This window comes from Hypoxylon fragiforme, assembly GCF_022984875.1.
Source record: "Hypoxylon fragiforme strain CBS 206.31 chromosome Unknown GGS25scaffold_3, whole genome shotgun sequence".
Lineage (NCBI taxonomy): Eukaryota > Fungi > Ascomycota > Sordariomycetes > Xylariales > Hypoxylaceae > Hypoxylon > Hypoxylon fragiforme.
This window is the reverse complement of record NW_026054758.1, coordinates 2,617,825-2,639,682: the sequence shown is the minus strand read 5'-3', so window position 1 is coordinate 2,639,682 and position 21,858 is coordinate 2,617,825. Positions and strand designations below refer to the sequence as shown.

General features: G+C 48.8%; 6 protein-coding genes across 6 annotated transcripts; 1 reads left to right on the top strand and 5 right to left on the bottom strand.

Moving 5' to 3' along the window:
• Positions 1-122: 122 nt before the first annotated feature.
• Positions 123-1,296, bottom strand: GGS25DRAFT_513498 (NAD(P)-binding protein; the record flags this gene model as incomplete). The annotated part of the gene is made up of 3 exons (XM_049262888.1): positions 123-256; positions 338-1,094; positions 1,213-1,296. The coding sequence occupies 3 exons, from the start codon at positions 1,294-1,296 to the stop codon at positions 123-125; spliced, it is 975 nt and encodes a 324-aa protein (XP_049119146.1).
• A 186-nt stretch (positions 1,297-1,482) lies between these two features.
• Positions 1,483-4,564, top strand: GGS25DRAFT_193043 (uncharacterized protein). Its single transcript, XM_049256728.1, has 4 exons — positions 1,483-2,557; positions 2,726-2,932; positions 3,025-3,302; positions 3,361-4,564. Exons 1-4 carry the CDS (start codon positions 1,737-1,739, stop codon positions 4,275-4,277), a joined length of 2,223 nt encoding a protein of 740 aa, XP_049119145.1. The 5' UTR covers positions 1,483-1,736; the 3' UTR covers positions 4,278-4,564.
• On the bottom strand, positions 4,476-9,071 carry GGS25DRAFT_193088 (uncharacterized protein). Its single transcript, XM_049256729.1, has 2 exons — positions 6,700-9,071; positions 4,476-6,629 (listed from the first exon to the last, which is right to left on the bottom strand). The coding sequence occupies exons 1-2, from the start codon at positions 8,900-8,902 to the stop codon at positions 4,675-4,677; spliced, it is 4,158 nt and encodes a 1,385-aa protein (XP_049119144.1). The 5' UTR covers positions 8,903-9,071; the 3' UTR covers positions 4,476-4,674.
• Positions 9,072-9,588: 517 nt separating this feature from the next.
• Positions 9,589-11,453, bottom strand: GGS25DRAFT_192998 (uncharacterized protein). The gene is made up of 2 exons (XM_049256727.1): positions 11,349-11,453; positions 9,589-11,170 (listed from the first exon to the last, which is right to left on the bottom strand). Exon 2 carries the CDS (start codon positions 10,995-10,997, stop codon positions 10,044-10,046), a length of 954 nt encoding a protein of 317 aa, XP_049119143.1. The 5' UTR covers positions 10,998-11,170; positions 11,349-11,453; the 3' UTR covers positions 9,589-10,043.
• A 1,609-nt stretch (positions 11,454-13,062) lies between these two features.
• On the bottom strand, positions 13,063-16,023 carry GGS25DRAFT_192923 (uncharacterized protein). Its single transcript, XM_049256726.1, has 3 exons — positions 15,497-16,023; positions 14,439-15,441; positions 13,063-14,358 (listed from the first exon to the last, which is right to left on the bottom strand). Coding segments are annotated over exons 1-3 (1,860 nt in total). The 5' UTR covers positions 15,499-16,023; the 3' UTR covers positions 13,063-13,503.
• A 3,143-nt stretch (positions 16,024-19,166) lies between these two features.
• GGS25DRAFT_192870 (FAD binding domain-containing protein) lies at positions 19,167-21,678 on the bottom strand. The gene is made up of 4 exons (XM_049256725.1): positions 21,431-21,678; positions 20,759-21,381; positions 20,414-20,707; positions 19,167-20,331 (listed from the first exon to the last, which is right to left on the bottom strand). The coding sequence occupies exons 1-4, from the start codon at positions 21,477-21,479 to the stop codon at positions 19,375-19,377; spliced, it is 1,923 nt and encodes a 640-aa protein (XP_049119141.1). The 5' UTR covers positions 21,480-21,678; the 3' UTR covers positions 19,167-19,374.
• Between the last annotated feature and the right edge of the window lie 180 nt (positions 21,679-21,858).

Below are 21,858 nucleotides of genomic sequence, written 5' to 3'. Positions count from 1 at the left end.
CTAAGCCAGCTAGGGCAGCTAGGATCCGGTAATTATGCCATACCCTTTACCAATCTTATCCCTTTGATATCCTTCCAGTCAATCGAAAGCACCAACCCCAAGCGCCATAAGTAACAGAAATTTCAAATGTACAATTGCACCTGATCATCGGTCCATTTCCAAAAATCCGCCGCCACCCCAGTGCCGCCCTCGGACTTGGACTTGGACGCAGCGATCATTTGCTTGGAAACGTTCCAGAACCTTCCCCATGGAGCAACTACCGATTGATTAGATATAGCTTTTGTGGGCAATAATTCATGGGAATAAAGGTTGTAGGCTATCCCAGGAAGGTACTTACCGAAGTGGCCGGACATTTCCGGAGTAACTTGGGGTGAGAAGCCAGCGAACAAAGCTGTATAGGCGCCATATTTTGGGGGAAAAAGGACCGTCTTCTGAAGCAAGTATGTCAAAATAGGGCCTTGAGACCGCCAAAAGTCGGAGTCAAGATTCCCAGGGTTCAGTGGGATGGACATGATCCCGTCTTCTTTGTGGCGGGCCGCGAATTCAGTGGCGTGGAAGTAATTGCCCAGCTTGCTGGCGAAGTATCCCTGCGCCGAGCCCTTATTTTGGATGTCGGGGAGACTCGCCATGAAGGTATTGGGGTTAGCCCCCTCGGCGGCCGAGGACGAGACCCAGACGACGCGGACGGTGTTGGGCGGTGATGCTTTTGCCGTTGCGACGATGGTTTGGGTTAGTAGCTTGGTGAGGGCAAAGGCGCCGATGCAGTTCACGCCGACTTGTAGCTCGTAGCCTTGCTTCGTCTTGGACCCCTTCTCCGGGTATCCGACACCTGCATTGTTAAATAGAAGATGAATCTTCTGTTCCCTGCGGAGAAGCTCGTTGGCCGAGACGTTTATGCTAGGTAGGTCGGCAAGGTCGAGGGGAATGAATATCATGTCGCCGCTTGACATGGGTACCGCGGCCTTGATGCTGTCGATGGCTGCCTTTGTTTTTGATTCGGACCGTGCCAACATGTAGACCTTGGCATTTTTCGCGTAGAGGATCTGGGCAAGCTCTTTGCCGACTCCTGAGTTGGCCCCAGTAACAACGATGACCTGGAAGATGCTCAACACGATTAGCTGCCCAGTGGTTTTACGAGCACAAGCCTAAGTACCTAGGTACGCACAACCCTTTTTGGGGCAGTACATAGTAAAACAAGATGTAAGTACGTACCTTATTCTTCAAGTCTGGAACGTCTTTTTCCGTGAAATGGGGCTTTCCTGGGAAAACTTGTCTGAGAGGGCTAATGATAGACATTTGTGGTTTGTGCTTTCTGATTTTTTGGAGTTGAGTTTGAATTTGGGAAATAGGGGGGGGGAGATGGTAGGTCTGTAGAGGATTGAAGTGATAGTGATAAGTATGGCAATTCAAACCTATTCTTCCTGGAAGTGAATGCATTTAAATATAGTTATCATAGAACTACACATTGTAGACGTGAATATAGATGATTCGTCGTTGGTATACCGCATCCCGCGGGTTTCAACTATTTAGACGCTTAGTAATGGGTGCATACTGCTGTGTGACCCGCGGGATTCATAAACTGTCAGCGAAACGCGCAAGCGAAACTCGCAAACGAACCCCGCGGGCCCGAAAGCTGAACCTCTCAGCTTCCGACCGTGGCGACGGATTTGGACATTCATCGCCGAGGGTTTCAACAAGGAAACCCGATCGAGATAGGAACTGGATTATACGATAAGATGTCTCCCAATCTTATAGCAGGGCCCTCGTCTACACCTGCGTCTGTGTCTGCGTCATGTAGTCCAGCGCCTTATGGACGGGCATGTGCCGGCTGTTCTCGTGCCAAATGCAAGTGTTTCTATCGAGCAGAGGGATCTACATGTGAGCGATGCCATCGTCTTGGGAAGGTTTGTGAGCCGGCCTCGAATATTCGTAAGCGCAAGGTCCGGAAGTCTACGCCGCAGTCACAGTCGTCTTCCCAGCGCTCACCTCCGCCTCCGCCTGCACCCCTTACTAGCACTAGCACCAGCCGGATCGAGGAGAAGCTAGACGACCTCGTAAGCCTTCTACGCTCGCAAGCTCAAGCTCAGGGTTCACAGCAATCATCGCGGCCTACGCCGGAAGGAAACCCAGGGGATTTTACATCGAATCTGGCAAACACACAGCCAGACGTCGTCATAGACACCACCACCAGCATCATCCACCTCCTACGCCCGGCCAACAACCGCACCTCACCACTACGCGTCGTCGAAGAGGACATCATGTCCTGGACCGTCCGGCACCCTGTTCTCGAGAAGACGGCAGAGGAGCAGCTGGAGCTGTTCAGGCGCGTGTTCGTCTCCATGCTGCCGTTCGTCTACATCCCCGAGACGACGAGCGCGGCGGAGCTGCGTCGCCAGAAGCCGTTCCTCTGGTTCGTCGTCATGGCGCTCACGGCGAAGAAGTTCTCGCTGCAGTTTGCGATGGAGGAGACGATATGGCATATTGTGTCGCGCAGGGTCGTGACGCAGCATCTTGTGGATATGGACCTGCTGCTCGGGGTTATATGTTTCGCTACCTGGTAATCTTTTGCCGATATCTATGTACCGTTTTTCTTTGCCCCCCCCCCCTCCCCCCCACCCCTTTTTTTTTTAAAAATATATATATGTTGCTGTATGGCTTCTTTTCGTCTCTGTCAGTATACATGTAAGTACCTGTAAGTGCCAGGTGACTAACAGCCAACTTGCAGGTCTCATTTCTTTAAAAAGGAGCTACCATTCATGACCATGCTTTCCCAAATGGCCGTCTCGCTTGCTTTCGAGCTGGGCATCCATCATGATACGCCTACAACTACGCTACGGCGTAGCCGCCTTCTATACGAGCTGCCGGCGAGACAGCCACCTCGGACTCTGGAGGAGCGTCGGACCATGTTGGCTTTGTTCCACGTTACTTCTTCGTGAGTATCATAGTTACCTATCCCCTTTCTCTCATGTGTACCTAGGTACGTACCTAAGTGAAGAAGATGCTGACTGGAAAAACAACCATCAGCACCTGGGCAACATATAGGAAGACCGAGCCTCTCCGCTGGACACCGTATCTAGACGAATGTCTCCGGGTCATCGGCCAAGGGACAGAAACCCCCATGGACATCCTCCTAGCTACACAAATCAAGTGCCAGATCATACGAAACCAGTTAACCTGTTCCCTCGCAGACGAGCCGCCGGGGGCCGAGAGCTCCAGAGCCCCGTCGGCCATCCTCGCTGCTACTTTACTCGCACAACTCAATGATATTCGGCAGAACTTGCCAGCTCAAGTCGCGTCTGAAAGTCAGTCATCGCCGTCAAGGTACTATAGTTAGGTGGCTAACCCTCCCCCTTCCCGCAGAAACCGCACAACTCTACCTCCACCACACGACCCTCAAAATCCTCGAATCCCAACTAACCCGTCCTCGCCCTCGTCCTCTCTTCACCAACACCACCAACACCAGCGCTACTACCACCACCGACCCAAGCGGCCTCTCCACCATCCAGCGCCTAGCAGACCTCGAAGCCGTCCTCAGCAGCGCCGAGCGCTGGCTCGCCGCCTTGTTCGGGATGCCCCCGGGGGACTGGCTCGGCATCACGTCGGACGTGTTCGCGCAGTTCACGCAGACGCTCGTCGTGCTCTTCAAGCTCAGCACTCTCGACATCGGTAGCGGTAGCGGTGCCAGCACGTGGGACGTACGACCCGAAGTCCGCCGGCGCGCCGACGTCTTCGAGATCCTCGACCGCGCGTGCCACATCATCGACACCGTGCCCTTCTCCGTCTATGGCATTGTGGATCCGTCGGAAGAGGGAGGTAACGATGATGAAGAAGAAGGAGAGGCGTGGGGGGGAAGAACAAGAACAAGAACAACAAACAGAAGTAGAAGTGGGAGCGGTAGAAGCAAAAGTAAACCGCGACCCGGCTTCTTCCGCAAGGCGGCCCGGCTTCTGCGCCACGTTAAGGCGCTGTTCCTCGCTGAGATGCCGCCGGATTTGATTCTTTCTGATCCTATTCCGACTACTGCCACTACTGCTGCGAGTACCGCTACCTCTGCCGCCGCCGCCGCCGCCACCACAGTACCCCCTTTTACAGTCCCGGATAGCGGGGCGGGAGGGTATGGTTTTATTGACAATAATGGCGGCGACATGGATTTCTCCATGGTAGATGTGCTAGATGGTGATGGGTTTATGCTAAACTTGTACGAGGATATCCTGACGCCGATGTGGGATTTTAGGCCGGATAATTTGGATATATCCTTTCCCACCCAAGTAGATTAGGTACTAGGTAGATTGCTGTTGCTATTGCTATTTAACGTCTTACTATGCTATTCTATGCTATCAGTTAGGTACCTAGGTAAGGTATACAGGCCTCGAAATTTAGTATTGGTAAACTATGGATATGCGTAGCCTAATGTTTATTGCACAAGTAGATAGTTTGGTGATTTTTCTAGTCAAACCCCATGGCTGTGAATAGTTGAAAAAGCCAAAGGATAAGGGGTACCCTAGGTATGTACCTAGGTAAGCATTAAAACATCGCGTAAAGTGATATCGCCCTAGTATTAGGGGTACAAGAGCCTTTCCGTCAAAAACACACCGCATATGCTCCACTCTGAGCACCTTATCTCCCATCAGGTATCGTTTCCTCTTTTGTCACGATAGGTACTAGACCGTCGGTCTACTTCTTTTGAAGCAGCACAGACAAGATCTTATCCGTACTGTCGACATTAACATGACTAGAATCACGCCCCTCTACTTTCATGTCGTGATACCAGTCGGGAGTCGACCTATACTGGTACCGCATAGTGTCTGCCGACTCGTTGCTCATCCGGGCTTTCACCGCAGCCTCATATAGATGATTCACGCATTTCGACTCTCCCCCTTTCGTCTTGGGCCGTGGCGCATGCCAGATCGATCTCTGGACCTTGTTCTTGTCATTGCTATGCGTGGGGGTAGGTTTGCCCTGCTGCTGCTGTGTAACAGGCGACGGGTTGGGATTTTCGACAGCCATGCCCCGTTCCCATTCGGACTTGGGAATAGAGTTCCAGCCCTGATCGCGGAGAAGGTTTTCAAAGGGTGGAAGCCACTTGGAACCATTGATAACCATCTCCCGCAGTTTCTTATAGGTTATTTCCAGAGGATTATCGCCCGGCCCGTACTCTACATCTGTCTTGCTGCCAATATAGACTTCTTGGAGAGTGAATTTTGGATTCCTGAGATGTGTTTCCTCTCTAACCAGGTTTACGAGACGCCGTTGCATGTCTAATAAGACCGACGAGTTCCCATGGGATAGTTGCCTAGCATTTGCAGACAGGTCCCAGATAAAAAGTTCCATTGCCGCATATTTGCCCCAGAAATGGGGGTTGATAGGTCTAAATATTGCGATCCAAGGATGACGCCCATAAATACTGGCTGGTGCCTGTGGGTCCCAGTCCTTATCTATGGTGTAGAATAAACCATACCATGTATTTACCCCTCTCGTGAATGGTGGCGTCCTACCAAACCAGTTCTTAAAAGTGTCGAACTCGCATCGCGGATCATCAAAGTGATCAGCCATCGACACGTTTAACCACGACACGGCCTTAGCGTGTACCCGAAGCCAACTTTCTATTCTGGGTTCGTTGAATAATGAGGTGATCCAGTGTCGTATGTGGCCTGGACGATCACTTTTGAAAATTTCACTCTGGAATCTAGGTTGTGGCCTGAAAACAGGCGTCGGAGGAGCGCCTTGACCCGACCCCTTTATATCCTTCGTTACTTCGCCTGCTTCTCTGGCTTCTCTTTCTCGGCGTTGTCGCTCCTCACGAGCCAAAGCTATATCAGGATCACTGACTGTCTCTTTCGTGTAAGCTGGGATTTCGATATGCCTATAGGCCGCTCTAATTCTGCTGTTGCTAGACCCGAGTACTGTAAATTTTCGATATTGATCGCATTTTTGGGTAGACCACCAACAGAACCAATTGACAAGGCTCTGTTCGTCATTTGGATCAATGAAGTCTGTAATCCATTGGACTTTCCGTATTTCTTCGGTAGTCTCTTCGTCTCCAAGGCTATCCGTAATCTCTTTCAATGTTTGCCAACATTTGAATCTTGCCTCCAGGTCTCCTTCAGTGAGGCCTGAATCTGCAAGTGAAACTTCAAGTCTTGTGGAATCCTTGTATGCCAAGCACATTTCACGGCGCTCCTTTTCCTTCTCTAGGGTGACCTCTTTCAGGTAATTAGGAAAATCCGCACAAGCCACGATTATATAGTGTGGATTGTAGCAATAACTCTTATACCAATCTAAGAACTTATGAAGTCGGACTGGATCAGAGAGCGCGAGGCTGGGAGTGATTAGAAAGGCTCGTCCTTGGGGGAACATACGAGTCAACTGAAGCGTCCCAGGTTCAATGGAGGCGTATGAATCTGACGGGAACTTCGGCGGGTTGCATTGTCCCGTAGCAAGATTCCAGAACGTGTAATAACGCTTATTCTCGATCATCTGATATATACGTGGTATTTTTCGAATCATTGCACTCATGTCTTCGTGTAAGATGACGGTGCCTGCGGCCCCGGCTTTGACAGTTTCATGGAATTTCGACCAACTATCTTTGATTTCAAGCGAAAAAATTCGACAACCAGGCTGACAAGAACCTACAAAAGATAGGGTCAGTAAATATACTTTCCTTCAAGGGATGATAGTTATTATATGATGTTAACTTACGGAGCCAGAGCTTGATCATGTTGCACACCTGCATCTCTCTTTCGGGGAAAAACAACATAAAAACTTGCTTTTCCTTCTGCTTGGGTACTTGTGGCAAGAATTGGGAAAAGTCCAAGCCAAGCAGGTTTTTCATTAAAACTTGACGATGAGATCCCGATTCTGTGTAGTTTGGAAGAGCCAGATCATGTTGAATAGATATTGGGGGATAAAGTCGCACATCCAGTGAAGACTTGTAGATAATATATCGCAAAGGCGATTCTGCGTTGTCCTTGTCCATACTAATATCAACTTTAAGGTCCAGTCCATCCCATCCATTGCATCTAGAAGGGTACACAAGAATCGAGAATTGCTCAGTTACAAGATGGCACCCACGAGAGTCCCGTCGTAGATGCTCTCCAACGTTGACCAAGGCCGGTTTCGTCTCCTCCGTAGGGGACATAATCCTTCCAGTTGAGAGAACTTCTTCAACTAAAAAGGCCTTGTGATGAACAAAGTTGTACGAGGCACAAATTGTGCCAAAATCCAGCTTGCCCATGGCGATGAAAGCCGATAACCATGGCTGGCCTTGGCGGCTTATGCCATAAAACAAGACTCTCATCGGTTCTGTGGCTTTCCCAAACACGGCTGCCTTCGCCACAACTTGTGATGATGATCTCTCTTGATAAGTACTCAAGGAGAGTTTCCTGCACACTGGGGAACTGGGGCCGGCTTGTCGTGGGGGGGCTGGAGGTCCTGGAGGTCCTGGAGACACTGGAGGCACTGGAGGACGTTTGCTGCTCTCCTGTCCACCACTTGTACGGTTGGCTACATCATCCACAACATCACTCATTGGCTCATCCTCCGCTCCAGTAAAACGAACAGACTTTTTAGTCTTGATTGTAGGCGTGGCTATGCTTGTGCTACTTGGTGATATCGCAGTCGGACTTTGTACTATGGTCGGCGATGTTGTGATGATGTGAGGGGGCTTCGCTTTCTTCTGTTCTGCCTTGGATTGATTATTCTGCCCGTCTAGAAAAAAGCTAGCCGGAATCGATGAAAAATCAGGATGAGCTGCGTCATTTTTCTCAATCCCTTTCTTTTTAGCGATGTTCATGACACGCATCGAACTAAAGGCCTTGGGAGCTTTTGTTGCATTATCCATAACTTCACTTAAACTCGCTCTCTTCTTTCGTTCCTTTCCTCCAATAAAGACATTTGTTACCCGCGCAGGTGCTGTTGAGGTTTGCTGCGGCCGAGTACGAGTTGCCGTATGTCGGTTTCCAGCAAACTTGTTTGCTAGACTGGTCGACAACTTGGGAGGCATCGTTGAAGGACCTGAGGCTGCCCCTGGCCCCTTTTGAGTTGGAGCTTTGCCAACAGGTTCTTTAGATGGACCTAGATTCATGCCAGCACTCGGCTTTCGAGCAGTGCCTTGATACCCAGTCATAGTAGCGCCCGGCTTTCCATCGCCTGTTGCTGTTCGCTTCTTTACCCCGGGCCGAGGAGGCAATGACGCTGGAGGTTGCAGTGGAGATTTCGGGGTAGATTTCTGGGTACTAGGCTTCGGTATAGGCTTTGCTATAGGTTTCTTCTTGTTCACGTTCTGAGCCGCGTTCACCTCAGCTCTAGGTTTCTCAGGTGCATTCTCACTGGGAGGTTTACGCTTGACCACATTTTGAGTCTGCATGTTAGATGACGAATGATTTTTATCGAGATCACTTATCTTTTGAGGCTCGACACGGGCATTTGGATCATTTATTGGAACGACGGGAGAAGATAGTTCTTGTGCAGGGGGTTCAACAGTGGGTTCAGAAGCTGGAGGTGTCTGATAAGTAAGTGGCAAACCAAGACGCTCGCGTTTGGCGTTTCGTCTTGTGTGCCTCGCATATCTTGCTTTGTATGCAATATTGAACATCTCAACATTCAAGGCCTGTTCCTTCCCATCTGGACTGGCTTTCTTAATCTCCTCCCACTCAGAAAGTAGTACTGAGCCCAAATGCTCTGTAGGCTCCCAGGTGCACTGGTCGATAGGAAAGTCCTCCCATTTGATGAGATACTGCATCTCACCTGGCATGTCGGGGTCAGGCCGTTCAGCGTAAATCTTATCGACATGCCATTCTTTATCCTCATCTTCACTAGCCCCAGCATCGGTGGAGGTTATGGAAATATTGTCCAGGTCGTCGATCTCATTAGCCTCGGTGGGTAAAAATAGAGGAGAATCCATCGCTCAGGGGAGGAGTAAGGGAAACACGCGAGTATAAATGGGCCAAGGTCAAAGAGTGAAGCAGTCCTTCACATGTCTTTTACACCTTGCGATGAAAAAGCCCCAGGCCTGTGTCATTGATTTAATTTAGATGAGGTGAGTACTAGGTATTTGAGGGCTTGTAAGAAGTGTATTGTATCACACCGGCGCTGGATATAGGAGAAGGGGATGAAGATGAAGAATGACTGGAGATTGAGGCCTGGAGGTTGTGGTGGTTCACTTGAAGTGGCGGCGTACTATGTAGTACTAAATCGAAAAATGATTGTACCTGCGTTAGTATGAAATTTCACTCGGGCTAGTTCATTCAATAGATTTGTGTTGAATATGTAGAATAAGTAGAATTGTCACAGGACAAGACATATATCTTCGCCCAGGACCTACTATGTAGTATGTGCCATGTGGGTGTAGAATGATAGTACCCTTGGGGATGTAGTTGATGGTGATGGTGATTGAAAATGCTGTCATGTATACTAGGTTAGGTAGGTACCTAGGGTAGTTACTAGGTGCAATGTTCAAGTTGGGCATTTTGAGCAGAGCGCGCACTGGCCAATTAAATAACGCGGGCCACTTGCCACATTCCTAGAACGTGATGTATCGTACCTACCTGTTCTATGTATGTACTATTTCTGTTTGTTTGAACATTTGATTGAAAAGCCAACGCGAAGTCCGATTTTGCCGTCTCATTTCATCATTACCTCGTCTCAAGATAAGACATGCTAATATGCCATCACCATATATAAACGAGTTGAGGTACTAGGTAGGCATCACCACATTATCAAATATTACTTTTACTTCCACTTCAATGTTATTGATTGTATAGATACTAATCAAAGAGCTGAAGTATGGCTTCATGAGAAAGTCCGGCCTACTACTACATAGTAGTAAGGTAGGCATATGAGGGAGATTGAAGCATCAAACACCAGTCTAACATCAAACGAACCCACAGATCCTTCGAGTCAAACAGTGACTACTAAAAATAACGGGTACCTGCATTATCACACATGATAGATACATGTATATGAAGCTTCGAAGAAAAGAAAAACCGGTGTACACCACTAGAGCGATAAGTACTTTAATCTGCCGATCCTGCTTCCCTCGTTCATCAATAACGATATTCGTCGTCTTCTATGAGTTTGCGCCCATTCGATTTCGGTCTGGTATCGTTCCGGTCGTCGTAAAGCCAATCCTCCACGTTCCTCCAACTACGTGCGTCCGGGTCAACTTCGCGCTCGACGCCGCGGTTCCTAGACCGGTCATGGTCACGGTCACGATCATAGTCACGGTCACGTAGCCGTTCTCGGTCCCGATCTTCCCAAGGACTATAATCTCTTTTCCAGCCCGAGCCATTCCCACTTGTACTACGTGGTCGCATGATCACCTCGCGCCTCTCGATTACGTCCGACTCGGGTCTGTACCTGCGCTCCCATTTCTCTTGCTTGATCTTGTCCTTCTCGCGGTGCACCTCGAGCCGCTTCTCGACCGCGTTCGCACCGAGCGCGCCGACGGCCGCCCCCACTACCGTGCCAATCATCTGGTTGCGCTTAAGTTCCGCGTCATTCTGGTAACCGTTGTGCTTGCTCGTAGCGTCGACAGCTTCCCGGGCCGCTAAGCCCCCCACCAGTGCACCTAGGACGCCAACGCCTAGGCCGGCGGTGGAGTTGGAGAACGTATTATCAACAAATCCCCGCGCCTTGTCCAGTGGAGTTCGTTCTCGGCTATCGTCCGACTCATCGTAATCGCTGTCTTTACTATGACCTCTTTCCTTTCTTCTTCCCCGGACCGACCTACGATATTTGTCTGGCAAAGATCTCGGTCGCGCGTGCGATTCGGGGATTAGCAAGTTCGATGGGGGTCGGGGGTACGAAGAAGTTTCCGACTCGTAAGTCAGTTGTTTCAGCGGGTGGGCCCCATTATATGTCTTGTCCTCTTGCTTCGCGAGCTGTCGACTTTCCTCGTAACTGGTGGGAAAGTTGTCGGCTTCGTATGCATATTCGGGGGAACGATCCCGATGACGGGATGAACGGCTGCGGGAGTAACCGTCTTCGTAGCGCGACATTCCTCTAGATTATAAGGGTGTTGTTTAGGTTCCGCAAGTGTAGTGGATTCACGCTCCGGTTAGCGGGGATCTCTGGTTGCTTTGCTTATAGTTGTACTTGAGTATTTGTAAGACGTTCAACGGAAGGTTGCGAAACGAGAAACAACCTCGGAGGTAAGTAAGAGCGTGCCAAGCTGGGGTATAAAATTTTATATCAGCTCAGCAGGATGATATTTCTTTTAAGTATTTAGGTTGGGAGGGAGGGAGGGAGGGAGGGAGGCCCGCATAGCAGAGCAAATGGCTTAGATGGTAACTTTGCGTCTTATATTTTCACCGAAATCCATGTATGTTCGAAGTTGGTAGGCTGCCTACCTACTAGGCCGAAGGCGCAGCAGACATCGTTTATACTTATGTGTGTGTGTACTTCGTATGCAGAACCAGAGTAGTAACGAGTTAATTATCACACATGTGCAGCAGCAAACATTGAACACCACCACCACACTACTCTACCTAGTAGGTAGGTATTCATTCCATTAGCATGAAATATTATTAGTTGGTATTAGTAACAACCACTGGGTAGTGTACCTAGGTAGGTAGTCTCGTGGGAATTACCGCCTTCTGATCCCGCGCCATGCTTCTGTTGATACGCCAGAAGAGGTTGCAGTAAGTCGGCTGAGTCGGAATGTATCTCATGTATCTTATGTATCTCGGCTTTTTTGGCCTTCCTACTACATAGTACCTATTCTCAATAAGGATCAATTAACCAGTTGCTTCCATCGTCGGCGGGTGACTTTGGCTACTAATTGGTGGAGCCACAAGCGTATGATGTCACGGGTTGGTGACCACTTGATTACCCGCATGTGCTTCCCAAGTTCAATCCCTGTGCTATTATTCCCTGTGCCTTCCGCCAGTCACCTATTTAACTGAAAAAGGTACCTGAATACTAAATGCCAAGAGCTGAGAGGCACCTAAACGATGTGTAGTAGTGTACTAAGTATTGACCTCCATCTGTAAACTTCGGCATGTCGGCAAATCAGTCCAATAACCACAGCCTTGAAAACCATCAAAATCTTGGAGTAGCAGCACGACTTTCAAACATATAGCCCCATAATACGCGTTAAACTTTTATACTACCTGTAACTAACTAGTTATATCTAATCGAAAAAAAAGCGCAAAGTGTAAAAAAAAATATGCAGGTACCCGACCGAGAAAGCAAGAGAATCTCAATCCTGACTCCCAGCAAGTCAGCTTACCGAAATACTACTAACCTAGGTAAAGTTGTCCGTGGATAATGCCTGATAGAATGCCTTTAGTCTATCATGTAGGTATAAGCATTTATTCCACGGCTCTATATTAGTAGGTACAGCCTGGTCGAGCTGCCTTCCGAAAAGAAAAGCCTGACCTATGGGCAATATCAACTTGATATAGAACATTCTACACATAATTACACGTCAGACTACACTCCCAAAGCCGCGGGGATATAATTAAGCTTGTTTTGCAAGGCTGTAGAACACAAGAGAACGCGTTCAAGTATCACCAACCTACGAAACATCTTTTTAAGTGATGTAATCGGGGGAAACACAGTAGAACAAGGCGCGGGTACGTTAAAGTGCAATTCACGATCGATCAACTCAATTAGGTACATGTAGGTTTGCCATCAATTTACTAATATCAGGCCTATAGACGTCCGAAGCGCGAACACTAAAACGTCCGAGAATATTCCTTGATCATAACTAGGTAGCCTGTGTTTCCTAACACAAGATAAGATCCAGCACGAACGATCGTCAAAACTCCCAAGTAGTTTATCCTTCGCAACAAAATGTACATATCATCAACTCGCCACACCAAACCACCCATACAGGTACGAGACCAGTGTGTGTGTGACTAGGTGAGTACAATAGTCGGTTGCACGATTAAGTCAGGATACGCGATCGTGACGCGGAACAAAAAACCCCTAAAAAACCCCCCGCGTCCTAGTGGCAATCCAGGCAACCCCTTTCCGATGCTCCAATAGGCCTCACCAAGCCCGTAGGACGAGGTCAAGTTTGTCGTTCAGGATTTTCCTGGAGATCGAGATAGAGAAAAGGAGGAGAAGCAGAGAGGCGAGATGTGTGTACAAAGATACAGAGTTGAGTAGCTGCCTTAGTGTCCTGTCCCCCCCTAGGCGAACCCTGCCGAAAAGACAGGAAAAACAAAAGAAAATTATTAAACGAGTGTAGGAGACGAAGGGGAAAACCCCATAATCGATCGTTGAGTGCCCATGTACAACACTCTACTCTCGAGCCGGTATCAATGCGATGTCTTGGGAAAACATTGTCGATGATCGCAAGATATCCTCTTTCAAAGCCCTAGTAGGCTTAAAGAGTGTTGTCATATTAATCAGGGCGCAAAAACCAAACTCCTCGAACAACGAGAAGTATGTATGGAATAACAAAAGCAGTGGGGGGGTATATCAATCGTAGGCGTCGTCAATTCGTGAAATACCGCAAAGGAAAAAAAAACTAGGTCCTCAGGAAACACACGCGACTTAGTTACCACCCTCCGGCTTTTGCTCTTGCTGCGGCTGCGGCTGCGGCTGCGGCTGCTGATGCTGCAGCTGATGATGGTAGCCGTAAGACATCGCCTGAGGCTGTCCGCGCGACTGCGCAGGATCATACACCGTAGGCTCGAGAATCGGGCCGCTGATATCACGCAGGCTCTCGGGCACGTAGATCTGGTTCTTGACCCGATACTCGCCGGGGTACTTGCTCTTGGGAGGCGACAGGTTCTCCGGGTCGCGGGGGTAGATACCCTTGTTGGGCGCGTAGCCGTCCATACGCATCGACGCCTTGGACTCCTGCTTCTCCTTGCGCTTCATGCGCTCGCGCTCCACCGTCACCTTGAAAAACTGGCACACCTCCGCCAGCGAGATCTGGATAGCCTCGGGGCTGTCGAGCAGCTGCAATAGCGCCTGCGAATCGAGAATATGCTTTGCGATCACCGTGTCCGGCTGGCAGAGCGTGCGAACCTGCATACTGCGCGCGTTCACCTTCATGCCATAGAGCAGGCCCTTGAGAACGTTAGGGTCCGTCTGCTGCGGTCCATAGAAGCGGAACGTATCCATGTGAGCCTCAACGATCTCGAGCTGCGTCTCAAGATCATAGCGGAATCCGATCACCTTGGGGCGACCCTTCTGCTCCCACGCGTCGGCAACCTTGGCCAGGATGTGCGGGTTCAATCTTCCGTTGTGGAGCTGGACATTGATATAGCCGCTAAGCGCATTGCTGAGACCGAAGTCAAGCTCGCAATAGAGCAGGCTTTGCTCGCGAGGGTCGAGTGAGATGTTCAGCTCTCGAGGGACGCTGAATCGGGTCATGGTAGGCTGAAATTCAGCTTTCTCGGCCTGTGAAGTGGTTAGTCTCGGTCATCAATGAAAGAGAGGCAGGTATAAAAAAAATAGAAGGGGGGAAGAAAATTACTTACAATTCGTCGAGCCGTCTTCTTGACGCTGTTAAAGAAAGCGGCCATCTTCTGGCGCTCGGGCTTCTTCACGGTCTGCGCAGCGGTGTCTTCCAACCATCCTTTGTCTCCAATCATAGTCTTCGAGACCTTCTTAGTGTGGCCATTACCCATGAGCCACGGAGTAAGAGGCGTGAAGGGAGGAACATCGGGTTCCTTAAGATCCTCGCCAAGAGTAGTGTTCTTGGGAATGCTTTGAACGCTCTTCGAGGGAGACAGCTTTCGGCTCTCCGTCTGGCTGAAGTCAGGCGTTCCTGCGAAGCGTAGCTGCTCTGCGCTGGCCTTCATTCCGGGTTGGACGTTCAGGCCGGACTCAGCACCTTCAGAAACGTTCTCTCTCCAGTTGTTGTACACTTGGAGAACGTTGTTGCCTCGAACCTCGGAGAGGCGGGGAACACGAAGGGGACTGCCCGAGCCTTCGTCGCGGAATGGGAATGGTGTACTAGGGCTGTACACAGACGAAGTGCCATCGTCAACAACGTAGGTGAATCGCACATCATCCGGAGTGATGGGATTATGAATGGGCTGAATGTTCATGTGCGATCCCACGGTGGCGTATCGACGAACGCTGTTGAGATCAAGTGGAGGCGGGCGACTCTTATCTCTCTTGTTGCTAGAGGGTTCAGTAGTTGGCTTCTTGGGCGATCGGGGAGTCTGATGAAAAGACTGCGATCGAGAAAGTCCACCACCCTCTTGATTGCCTGCGTTCATGATATCCGACATCGTCGTGATGCGGCTCTCGTGGTTGCTTACAGCGTTCTCGCGCGCAGGAAGCACTTCATCGTTCATGTCACCTCGGTGGGACTCGTAACCCTGCTGTTGTGCGCGGCCACCTTCTCGAGCAGATGAATGGTTGGCCGATCGCTGGCGGTGACGAGGACGGATAGGCACGATAACACCGTTCTCGACGCGTTGGTAGTACCCAACAACGTTGCCGTACGCATCCCGATAGGGAAGGGGCGAATACCTATACATCATCGTGAGAAACATGATACAGTTCAACAAGAGTAGTAAAAACTTACATCGTGTAGGAATCACTGAAGTGAACACGTCCAGTATTGTTGTCGTTGTGTGGTGCAGGAAGGGAGGCAGAGCTTCGCTCAGCTCCCAGAGGATTATTAGGTTGGAGTGTCAGAGAAGTGTTTGGCTTCGGCTCCGAATGAGGGCTCAGGTCTTCAGGTTCTTCTTCTGGGTCTCCTCGGCTATTAGTAGCGATGCTCAGCCAGTCGATCACTTTCTTGTTGCCTACACAGGGACACAAATCAGTACTGATATCAGTGGCTACCAAGTAGGTAGGTTCGAAGGTGAAGGAAGGTTTGTGGTGCCGTTGTTGTGATGAGAGAAACGAAGAGAGGAGAAGGAAAGGAATTTTTTTTAAAAATAAAAATAAAAACAACACAAACTGCCTAAGAGCTAGGTACTTACTATGTTCGAGTCTTGAAGGGACCACTGTGGTAAGTTTCGACTTTCTGTTCCCTAAGTTGCAAATATAAGAGGTTAGAAGAGATTGTTTTGCTCGAATCTTTTGGCCATGGACATAGGTAGTTGACCAGTTCAGTAGGTCGCAGCAATATTAGCACAGTGGGAGAAGACATACTAGGATCAAACATTCTGAGAATTCGCTTTGGATGATGAATATCCATTGCTTTCATCTTAAGTTGATTAAAGGCCATTTTTTTCACGTTGCGCGGTTTGAATTGAGGTGGTTGTGCGATGTAAAGCGCGCCGCTATTGTTGAAAAATGTTTGATGGAAGAAGTAGATACACCTAGGTTGCGGGTGTGGAAGAAATAGATATACCTAAGTTGCGGATGTGTACCAAGGTAGATATGTGTACTGAGGCAGATAGGTACAAGTCAAACCTCCTCACCCAGCAACCAGCATCGCACCAAATTCCGCATCCTTATAACCGTGTGCGTCTACCTTGGAGATCCCCTCAGGCACAGTGCACGAAGCTTATTGACTACCCCCTTCAAAATACACAGTTAGGGCTAGGGCCTTTGAGCAGTACTTCACAGATCAGTGACCTGGCCAACACAGAACCCCCATCATTTACACCATTCCCCTGTCTGTGACGCTCTTTCACTTATCTTGACACCTAAGGTTTGGACAAATACATGAATCGAACGGCGGTGAAGCAAGGCCTGTCGATAATTCAACTACCGTAGTCTTACGGTTCGAGGCTGATTTGTCTACCTCAAGGGTCCCTGTTGATATCGTAAATTCAACGTTGCTAAAAAGTGCAGGATCTCGACGGCGCAAGTTCTGTCTATGCCCACAGTGCCTGTTAGTAACTATTTGCCTAAAAGTTCTCACACTATATGAACCTTTCTTTGTAAGGCATCTCTACTCCACCAGAAGCTACGAGGTCCAAATCAGATACTTCATCGAACACTCGTGGTCTACCATCCTTCGTGCTGTGGGCAGTATGTGTAGGCGATGTAGTGTAATTGTCTTGTGCAGGAGTTGTCTTATCAAGGTCGATCGCTGTGTCTATGCTGAAAATAATTCCCTGTCTCTTTGTTGACGTCCGCTGATGAGTGACAGTGCTATTTGCAATCTTTAGGCCATGGGGGTCTGGTTGACTGCTATGTGGATCAACTAGATCATGACTTGGAGCATCTTGATCTAAATCAAATCTTCTGAAAGTCTTGACTGATTCCTGGGAAGTCCATTGGTAATCTAAACCTCCGTCAAATCCCAGTTGCGGAGTGAAGGGCCCCCGGAATGACCATTGCGATGTCTCGTTCAGCAGTCCATTAGTCGCAGCCTCCACAATAGCATCAGTGGCCTTGGCTTCCGCTGTAGGCATTTGCCTCAAAGAAAGAGATGGAGGTAGGGAGTCGCTAGTATCAAGTAGTAAGTACTTTCTAGCAAAAACTGCGTTCGGCACTTGACAACCTTCCGGCAGAGGCACGGTATCGGGTTCGGGGCTTGTTCGTTTATCCCGGAACAGTGCTGTTGTCTCGAACACAAGCGCATCAGGTATCCAACTATGCCGTCTCTGTTCCATATCAGGCTTCTGCTTTTGCACGCGACTTTTGCCTATAAGTTTCCCGAGAAGGTCAAGCTTGGGAGAAAAGCGACAGAGCCCTTTGGTGTGATTAGAAGCACCAAGCAGAGTATCCGCGGTCCCTGGAGGCGATATCTCTTTCGGGCGAGGTGATGACATAATCGGCACGTCTCTTTCCTCAATAAGCCTCCCATGAGTCCCGTACTCTTGATTCCACTGCATCTCGTGAAACTCCTTCGGCTTCGGCTTATTCAGAGGGCGAGTACCGTCGTTCCGAGAAGAAACATAGAAAGTGTGGTCAATGAGCCACACCTTGCGGTTTCGTATGCAACTAGGATCAAGGGATGATCTTTCCGTTGAGGGGGAGGAGTCGGACAATACAAAAGGATATCTCTCTTGGTGTTTCGATCTCCATTGGGCAAGTGCTTTGGTAGGAATAATTGACGATGTGATGGTGGTCATATGTGGAACATGGGGAAGCTCGAGATCATCCTGGAAAATAGGTACTGTCAGCCTTTGTTCACCAGCTAACAAATAGTTTGGGGAAACCTAACATATCTGCGCAGATGATCATGCTTCCATCGTTGAAAAGCAGCCCCTGGATCATCCGTGTGTTCACAGTCGATCTCAATGAGCTCATAAAGCACACCTCCTGCAAGATCGAGGTTCTCGTCCCCAAGATGTTCCCGCAAAATCAGAAAGATCTACCACAACTCATTAGATAAAGAATAACTATCTTTAGGTCATACTATCAAACCTGTTTGGTGCCATCTTTGTACTGATAATTTCGCGGAATATGCGCGCAGTATCTCACAAGTACGTTGCGACATTCTAGATACCCGTGAGCTATTAGCCAACTAGGTTAGGGGGGTCATGACTTAGTACTCACTATCCTCGTCGTATCCAGCCCTGTTAAGATTATGCGGTCCAGATCGCTTGAAAGTATCATCTATATCAGGGTAGTCGTCGTCATCACGAATATGGTGGAATATGTCTCCAGTAGAACTTTTATCATGCTTGATAGTGCTCACAGGCCCCATTGGGCGACGAGGTGTCCTGGATAACATGATGTAGACGTCTAATGTATCACAAATTCATACAAGGTGAAGTAGATGGGTTGAGTCGTTAGGGGATCGAATATATTTGGCCTGAAGGACTTGGGTGTTCCACATAGATACTAAGAAAGCTGCAGTACCTAATATGGTACAACAACAATGATGAATGTTGAGGTTGTATGCACATGTGTGTAAAACGTTGGGAGATCTGGGGAAGAAGCTGCTTGCTACGTACCTAATAGGCATGTGCGATACAAGACTTCCTACTTCCTGGCGTGACAATGGAAGTCTACTTGTCTCTATACGCGCCTTCCAAACCCCCCTACCTACCTGCATCCTAATAAGGTATTCGCCCTTTCCTCAGTCAACCGAGATAATAGTAGTTCCTGCCTAGGCACCACTTGTACATACACATAGGTGCATTTAAGTCTCAAGGTTCAAGGTTGTCTACCAAATAAACATCTACTGAGGAAGGTGCCCAGCATCTACGTCAGGTGCTACTAGGTATTGTACTAATGACAAATTCTATTAGGATAGAAGCTACGTAGTATGGTTGATGCTTCCTTCATCTTCGTCTGCTAGGTACTAGATTAGGTACCTACATACCTACCTACCTACATCAAAGTATGCCGGTAGCTACCTAGGTAGATAAGGCGAGGCCAATAGCACAATGTGAACACTAGGTACGTAAATCAAGGAAAACTCTTCATCTATAAATTATTGGGGTATCTATGGCGTACAGTAACGTATAAAATACGCGAGTATATACTAATACGAACGTCGTCATATATCTATCTCTTCAATGTCGTTAATAGGCCCGGTCGCAAGAGGACCTACAGCTGAGACATCGCATCACCTAGCTTCTTCGTGCAAAATGTACCAAAGTACTCGTTCAGGGCGTCTACCGTCTCGCTTCCTTCTGCCAAGCTTGTGACGATTCCTATATAGCCATCGGGTCGAACGACGACAACTCCACCCTTCTCTTGATCAAGCCCCATCTTGGCATGAGCCGCTGCAGCAGCATCAGGGACACGACGATCCCATCTATCGTCAGCATATATATAATCACGGTAACGAGCCAGCAGGTCCGGCACATCGCGCGTGATCTCGACTTGAGCCCGTCGGGTAGCAAGTATGGTGCAGATGGTGAAAAATAGGCTGTGGGGGTTGGTCTTTTCGTGGTGTGAGACTGCGTCGAGGTCGGGTCGAAGATAAGAACTATAAAAGGATCTCTTGCTACCGAGGTGGAAGGCAAAATCCTTCAATGCCTTGTAGGTAACCGAAGGCTTCCCTGCGAAGACATAGATCCGGAATGATCCGTTGAGAGGAATCTCTTGTTCCAAGTGTACAACATTGGCGTCCACCACTCGGGTTACGTCGGAGTTGTTGAGAAGTCGTCCTGTCCGTAATTTTATGCCAGCGGGATTGATTAATGGTGAACTAGCTGGGTGGTCTGGGGACCAGTTCAGCATATTAGGCTTATATGCTACGCCATAACCGCTAGTGAACTCGCAGGACTCCTTGAAAGTCTTGATAAAATCGTTATCTTCTGTCTGTTCAGTCGTCTGTTCCGACGCTGCCTGCACATCAGTTGCAGCAGGTGCCTGCTGAGAGAATAATTTGGCATATTTGTTATCGAAAGCCAATAGTGTCTCTGCGACATCTTTGCGTTCAGCTTCATACGTCGTCAGGATAGCTCGATCAGCGAATCCAGCCTCGACAGCATGGATTTTCCAAGCGAGGTTCAAAGCGTCCAAGAATGCCGTGTTCATACCTTGTCCAGCTTTTGGCTATAAGATAAAGTAAGCGATCCTGCCCCTAAAAAGGGAAAGAAAAAAGGAAGGGGAAAAGGAACAGGGCAGGGGGTCTTACACTATGAGTATGGCACGCATCACCACCTAGAAATACTCGATGGTCGAGCGTATATTTGTCGGAAATTCCCTGGCCGATAGGGTAAACTGAGTACCACTCGACTCGTTCCCATTCAATCGAGTAAGGGTGGAGTATTCTCTTCGCAGAAGCCTGTACCTCTTCTTCGGTAGCCGTCTTGCGTGGATTCCAGTCTGCATCAGTAGATGACGCGATCTGAATATACAACCGAACCATATTATCCTCACGAGGAATAACCATGATCGAGCCATGTTTGGAGTGTATTGTGCATTTCATCTGAATTCTGTCAGCTCAAATACCCCTAGATTTATGCGCAGAGAAACCGACCTTGATATCTGGGAAGTCGGTCTTTACGACGCCATCCATGACACCCCACACGTGCTGAATGGGATCCTTATGTGTGATGTTGATGCGCAGTTGGTCTCTAATAAAAGATCTCGCGCCCTCGCCACTGAACAGGTATTTCGCTCTGACTGTCTCCCGATGAGTCCCATCGACATGCTCAAGGTTTACCTCAACAGGGTACTCTGGGTTTGACTTTTCGTCCGACGTAAACCCCTTGATGGTCCATGGTCGTTGAATCTGTACGCCGTTCTTCTCAAGGTCCGATATAAATACCCGTTCGATCAGGCCCTGGTGTAAGAGTGTGGTGAAAGGATATCTCGCATCTATGAAGCTTGGGCAGCTGGCCCAAGTACCTGTCCTGACGATACCCTTGCCCTTCTTGGGTGGATCCCAGAATGCCACTTCGAATACTTTGGCGGGCTTGTGTGCCATGATGGCGGCTTTCAGTCCCATGTTGCGAAGGAGGTCTAGTGATCGAGGTTGGATGCCATCTGCACGTCCTGTGGGCGTAGGTTCCGCGCGGTTGTCGATATGCTTAATTTTGTAGCCCCATCTTGCGAGACAAGTCGAGAGCATGAGGCCGACGGGCCCAGCACCAATGATTACTAGTATTACGTTAATAATAAATAAAGTAGTAAGCGACAGTACACTTACCAATATCATAATGAGGCGAAGTAGGCCTCCCGGAAGATTTTTTGGCCATTATTGTTATATGATCAGATAGGAGAGACGGATGGAGCGGAACTTAATCGAGGCTTTATGATACTTCAAGACAAAGGGTTTATGGATTTAAAAAGCATAACAGAATGATTGTAGTGCTCTAGTATGTGATCAGGACCAGATTCAATTTAAGTATATATAATTCAAAGCAATAGGTATAGTTTATATAAGAGGATGGCCCGGGGAGAAGATATAACGGTAAGACATAAGCGCCACACTAGTGTTCTGTGACGGCAAGGACATCGGGAAGTGTAACGTGTTTGACTAAAACCGCTACCGCATAATAACTTCTTGGAAGACGTAGAGGTATATTGGTACCCATTAGAGCCTCTACAGGCTTTAGAAGACCCGTTATCACCTGG